The sequence below is a fragment of the Vipera berus genome, assembly GCF_964194415.1.
Source record: "Vipera berus genome assembly, chromosome: Z".
In the NCBI taxonomy this organism is placed as follows: Eukaryota; Metazoa; Chordata; class Lepidosauria; order Squamata; family Viperidae; genus Vipera; species Vipera berus.
Window position 1 is genome coordinate 49486265 of NC_138205.1, and position 6705 is coordinate 49492969.

Sequence of the window (6705 nt, forward strand, 5' to 3'; positions counted from 1 at the left end):
ATAAGAGAGCAAGCAGTAAGTTAAATTTACCCCAATATTTACCATGAGAAATATATTCATTTTAATATTTATAATTAAAAAATAACAGCAAATGCATAACTCTTTTAAATAGTTACATTATTCTCCAAGAGCACTTGTTTAAATTGTGCATGCCTAGTCAGAAGCAGGAAAATGGCCCAGAATTATTAATTTGAGCTGGGTAATCACATAAATCACTATCTAAATAAAAAAAATGTCTGAGGAAAGTTGCAAGATTGAAACACAGGCATTAATACCAAACCATACAGATTCACAATATTTAGATTGTGATACTTGTGACTATGGTAAGTCATATAAACTAAATCAATCAGTTTGTGCAAATAAAACACACCATAAATATTTAATCTGTTATTGTTCATGAGTAATTTAATAGAAGTTTCCTACATGGCTGCTTAAAAAGTAGGATAAATGATTAATTGCAATTAACAATTCACAAGTGAAAGTTTGTACGATCATGATATTTCTGATAGGGATCATTGGCATACCATGTTCTTCTTTTCCAGAAGGAAGTAGTCATTTTATCAAGCATTTTACTCTGTGTTTTGTTGCAGAATACATGTTCCCGTAAGCGCTTCATCCGGCTAGCCGATTTTTTCCACACCTTTTTCTTGTAACCAGCCTATCAACCAGAAAATAAAAGTTTTAAATCTCAAAACACAGATGCCTATATATAAAAACACAAATTATTAAGACCTCTATAGAGGCAGGCATAGTCTTCATTTTGATCATTTTCTATTTCTTTATAAATAGGAAAGGGTGACGTAAGAAAATCCTATGTTTAATGAAGAAAACATTCTTACCCTTCTTCTTAGCCAGAGGCCACAGTGCAATCGAAGAAATCTCTTAATCACTGGTTTCACAGTTTTTCTTTTTCCTTTTCGCAAGCTGTAGCTGGTAACTGTCCTTACTTGCTGATGAAGGATATTTTGAAGCAGAGGTGCCACTCTAATATTTATATTGAATCAAGAAAACATAAAACCAATTCACTACTTATGTAACGTAAAATTTAATGTATTAATTCCTGCCTGAGTAGCACAGAAAGTGTGCATCAACAATTCCATCAGTTCTTCAAAACATTGGCCTTCTATTCTCAAATGTCTTTATAAAATTATTTTTGTCATATAAATGATACTGAAAAACAATCTAGTCAATAATGGACAAAGCATACATCTGCCTTCCAGAAAAAAGCAATCCCCCCTCACATTTGCATCACAGAATTATATTTGCTTTTACTGATTCTTACAGTAGTTCCTTCATAATAGAATCATCTTTATGTTGGAACTTGACTACATACCTCAAATTCTTTCTACAATACTTCCTTTAGTCAATATCTTAGAAATAGAAATAGAACTTTTATGTGGGTCTTCCATCACTATAATGAGCTACTATGCCTAGCAATTATTATAACGTATAGATACTTATTTAACTATCTAAGTAGAGTTCTTGATATTTTGCCGAGGACAACTATTTTCAATCCTTAAACACAGTATAGAGCAAATCAATAAGGAAATATCTAATAGAACAGCGGCCCCAACCCCTTTGGCACTAGAAATTTGTTTCATGGAAGAAAATTTTTCCATCGACAGGGGGTGGTAGGTGGTGGTCAAGGGCCAGTTTTTGGCCTGGGAGTTGGGGAGTCCTGGTGGGGTTTTTTGAGATCAAGAACTATTTCACAAGAACTGCAACAAGTGGACTGATTCAACCATTATACTAGCCATGTTTTATGCAATTGTGGTTTATGGAATAAGCTACAATTGGCTGGATTTGCTGAACATACAAGCTAAAACCAAACAAAAGACTTTATTTATTTATTTATTTATTTATTTATTTAGATTTCTATACCGCCCTATTCCCGAAGGACTCAGGGCGGAATTATGAATTATGAATAGGCATTATTATAAATCGACTCAACTGAAGTTAAAAGAGGCATTTTATAAATAAATCATTTTCTCCAGGTAAAAATATCTTACAAACCAAACTGTGAAAATAATGAAAAGAAAAAAGATAGTAGAATATATAATGTTGTAAACTCTGATATTACAAAACACTATCTCCCTTAATATCTGGCAGGTCTCCACCCTCTTAGCTTTCCAGAAATCTGGCATTGGGATAGCCTGGGGGACTTACAGTTGGATGGAAGTTGCTGAATTATGTGCTACATTTTTCCTTTTTGCTTGCTGGACTGTTTTATCACTGTGTTTTTATTATTGCTATTAGCTGTCCAGAGTTGTATTTCACAAGATGGGAAAACGTATAAACTTTTAAAATAAAGAAATAATCATAAAGATATTAAATCCATATTTATGAAAATTCAAATCTGTTAAACAACGCTTACCTGTTTATTATAGAGAAGGAAAGTCCATATAAAGTACTGCCTAAAGATAGAAAAGGCTTTTTGATATAACCTGTGGATGTCTGCCTCTGAGAGATATGAAATGAAGACAGTCGATAAATTGGGGTTACAGTGCATGAGCCACTGTAGACTGAAGGGACCAAAGAGCAAAAAGATCGTAAAACTACAAAAAAAAAAAAAGAAGCAAAACAGAACATGAGCAACATGCAGAAACTTCTTCCTGGATTATAACTCAAAATTATTGTCCATTTAGGAATTATGAAATGATATGAAGAAATTATCCTATCTTGATTAAGAATCAGATCCAGGTGCAGCAATTTTTAATAACAGTGGAGCATATTTGAAGAAAGAGTGGATTGTCAAGAGAGATCAATTCTATTTATAGTAATGACAATGCACATTGAGTCTTCAGGACAGGATTTTTTTGTTTTTTATTCACTGGAAAATTGATAGGGGAAATAGTTATTTCCTGTTTAAATAGCCAAATTAAGCAGATAGCCATTTCAGTATACATGGCTAGCAAAGCCATGCATGGAAGAAGAAAAACTCCTACAATACTATCAGGCTGGTTCATATCATAATTTAAAATACAGTTTTGATTTTGTCAAAATACATGCAATTTGGAACTACCCAATAACACAAAGCCATACTCTTGGAGTGTTTAAAATCAGTATCTTTTTTATAGTGTTCTATAGCTATCATTCCTATATCATGTTTTCGCATCTTATTAAACAATGATTTTCTTAATTTTGGCTGGATTCTTCTGTCATAAAAGAAATCAAACAAACCAAATTATGTCCTAGAACATTGTGTGAAGCCACTTATGAGTTTACACTTCATTTCAATAAAATTGCTTCTTCATGCATACTTTGTTCCTCACCTGCTTTAGCATACTAATTGTTGGGAATAGACTAGATACAAAGACTTGGATTTCCTCTCTCTCTCCTCTCCCTCCGTTTTTAATAATTTCATTTTCCTATATTTCCCTTGCATGTTTTACTCCTAAGTAATAAATCTAATAAGCAATGTATTTTGTTTCAAGATTGTGTCAAAACATTAAGATGTATGGAACAGCAGTACTAGTAAGATGAATTAATACTATTATTTCATAACAACATGAAATAGCCCCGATATGAAGCTGTACTAATAAAACAGTAGCTTGCCAGGAAATGTGCAAACCAGCAAGTCTCCCCTCCTCCATTACAATGCCAAACCTCTACCATAAATCAACTTATGAAGAGCATCTTCGTCTATCTTTACTTTTGCACAAAATAGAGTAATTGGGATGGAAAACAACTTGCTGACCACAATTTAGATAGCAATGCTAGTCAGAAGCTGTAACTGCATCACCATCCAACTACAATCTCTCATTGATACTTTCTTTTGCCTGCAACATGTGCACCAGTCACTTCATCAAAACTATATTGACCAGCAGGCCCAACTATAAAAGCTAGGCGGGTGCTCTTTCATGCTTGAAAATACTCTTGAAATCTTCATTTTGCTAGGAAGCCCAATTAAACCGAAGTATTACAATTGAGCTGTACAGCAAAGGTGGGGAGCTATGGCCCTTTTATGACTTGTGGACTTCAACTCCCAGAATTCTTGAGCCACCCATAAAAGGGTCATAGTTCCCCACGCTGTACAGTATCTCAAATAATATCGCCCCTGCATACAAATGTAGTTACACAGTTTTAGAGGCATCTGTAATTTCGCAACAGTAAGCTATCTTTTTTGATTCCTCTACTCGTCCTCAATTACCAGATCCAAGAAATTTCCCTTTGGATTTTCGTCTCATTCACAAACCTGAAAATCGCCGCGCCGCAGCAAACGCAGCCATCTTTCTTCCCTGCTCTCCGTTTTGCCTCTCTACGGCAACTGTAGGGAGTCAATACTAAGCAAAAGCGAAAGCGACTTTACGCAACGTCCTGCAGTTCTTTATCCCTTGCTTGTAAAAATCAGTATTATTTTTGTCATATTACAAAATAATGACCAATACAATAATGTGTATAATGTATAAACTATTGAAGACTGTAAATTCATGATTGTAGATTTGCTGCCTTTTGAGGTAACACAAGATTTTCTTTATAGTGTATATATGATCACTGCTTAGCTTGTCTGCCGATTCTCAAAGCAACTCTTAAATTCTATAACTGTATTAAATATAAAATCTCATACAGAATTTTAATCCATCTATTGGACATGATCCACAAAAGACTATCTGAAAATAAATTTGTTAATCCCAAAGATGTCACAAGTTTTGGTTTGTTTTTTCCTACAAACGAGTGTCAGGAAATTTCTTTGGGAAATTAATCTAAGAATATCACTTGTGAGTTTTAGTTATCTGATTTATTGGGCCACAGATATGATGCTAGTCTTTAATAATACTTTTTTTATTTTGGGTGAGCGTATTATATAAATGCTGTTAACTGTGGCTTATTCACTAAATCTCAAGCAAAATTATGGTTTAATTCATAGTATAAGCAATTATTACCATGTTTGACTAGCTTATCCAGATATGATGAACACATAAGGATACAAATACATTGAAGAACATAAATGTTTATCTATTATATTTGGAAAAGAGAAAATTAAGCACTTCCCCAAAATAATTATCACAAGAACTGGTAAGAGAAGTGGGCTTGTACTTCAGGTAACCCAGATTCTATATCCCAAAGGTGTTTATCAAAAGAAAAAACTTCAGGATGTTTAGCTTCTCACCCAAGAAGCTCCTTCAGTACTAACTGAAGTTCAACCATGTACCACTGTAAGGTCCCAGTCCCTTACTTAAACTTGAGATACCATATCAATCTAATCAGATAACCCAAGCAGAGACTTCTTGATCAAGCAGCACTTTATCTGATCAAATTAAGCACCTGGGTGGCCAACAATCTGGAATGCTAGCAGAGTTACGTCCAGAAGTGCCACGCATTAGAAAGTTGGTAGCATTGCTTTATAAACTTTGTTAGCCAAGGAAGATCAGACCACAGAGCCATTACATCATAAAGAAGACATCAATCATTCCTGTACACTCCCTTATTCCCTCCTTCAGTATATCCCATCCATGTACACTTTTCCCACACTTGCATGAAATTTCTCTGGTGCAAAAGCTGATTACAAAAAGCAAGAAGGCAACAGTTAGACTAAATAATTTCCCTTTTTCCCAAATATTCTGTATCTTCTTTCCCTTTAATCTTCACTATGAGTCTGTCCATTTCAGCACAGTCTAATATCTTCTTATCTCCTCATCTGATGGTGTTTTTTCCTTCTTCCAGTGCTGAGCAAATACAATCCTCACTACTGTCAATATATGCAATGTTAGATATACAATTCGTTTATCAATTTTTTCTGGTACTATACCTAATAAGAAAAGTTCAGGTTTAAAATCTATGTTTCTCTAACATTTTTTCTAACCAAGTTTGGTTATTTTAACCCAAAATTTTCTTACTTTACCGCAAGTCCACCACAATTGGTAATATGTGCCTAGGTTTTGGTTATATTTCCAACATTTACTAGACATGTTTATGAACATCTAATGAGTGGTAAGTGCCATCTGTAAAACATTTTATATGTTCACTTTTTTAAGAAGTTGTCATTGTTAATTTATACTTTCCCACAGATTTTGCCATTTCTTTAATTCTATATTATATCCATTTTTACCTATTGTGTCATTGTTTCTTTCAGTTGTTCATCTTCTATTTTCAAATTTAATAAGAAATTATATAATTTCTCGATCAGTTTTTCATCAGGGGTCAGCAATATCTGATCAAACATTGTCTGGTCTTTATAAAAACCATACATTTTAAGATCTCTATCATATTTATATTGACGTCATGGAGGTGCAGTTGAGGGGAAGTGGAGCTCACGGCCAATTTTGTCCTGCCAGGGAGCCCTGAAAGCTGGCCTGGATAGGCAGCTATAAAGGCGGGAACCCCCATAGATCACAAGCGGATGGTATTTGGCTTGTTTAATCTGGGGAAAGCTCTCCAAACTGGCAGGAAAAAGATGAGCCATACTTTTGCGGCTAGTTGGAAGCTATTGACAACTGGAGAAGAAAGCCGGCAGCGCATGGTTAGCACCCTCCGGTTAGCACCCTCTTACCCGGGGATGAGGGTGATCAGGTCCCTGAGCTCAGGCTGGTCTATTTTAATGCTAGATCCGTCGTTAACAAAGCTCCCCTCATTCATGATCTGATCGAGGAGGAATGTGCGGATCTAGTGTGCATTACGGAAACTTGGTTGGGTTCGGAGGGAGGGGTGCCTCTGACCGAGTTATGCCCTCCAGGTTTCTGGGTGCTACACCAGCCATGGGCTCAG

General features: G+C 35.1%; 1 protein-coding gene across 1 annotated transcript; it reads right to left on the reverse strand.

Moving 5' to 3' along the window:
• Window positions 1-387: 387 nt before the first annotated feature.
• On the reverse strand, window positions 388-4255 carry MRPL35 (mitochondrial ribosomal protein L35). Its single transcript, XM_081345444.1, has 4 exons — window positions 4196-4255; window positions 2375-2555; window positions 840-984; window positions 388-658 (listed from the first exon to the last, which is right to left on the reverse strand). The coding sequence occupies exons 1-4, from the start codon at window positions 4227-4229 to the stop codon at window positions 470-472; spliced, it is 549 nt and encodes a 182-aa protein (XP_081201570.1). The 5' UTR covers window positions 4230-4255; the 3' UTR covers window positions 388-469.
• Window positions 4256-6705: the final 2450 nt, after the last annotated feature.

Coding starts and splice junctions, on each gene's coding strand:
- MRPL35 (XM_081345444.1), bottom strand. CDS start 4,229: ATGGCTGCGTTTGCTGCGGCGCGGCGATTTTCAG. Junction 985..2,374: donor TCCTTCTCTATAATAAACAG/GTAAGCGTTGTT, acceptor TATAAATATTAG/AGTGGCACCTCTGCTTCAAA. Junction 659..839: donor GCCTCTGGCTAAGAAGAAGG/GTAAGAATGTTT, acceptor TCTGGTTGATAG/GCTGGTTACAAGAAAAAGGT.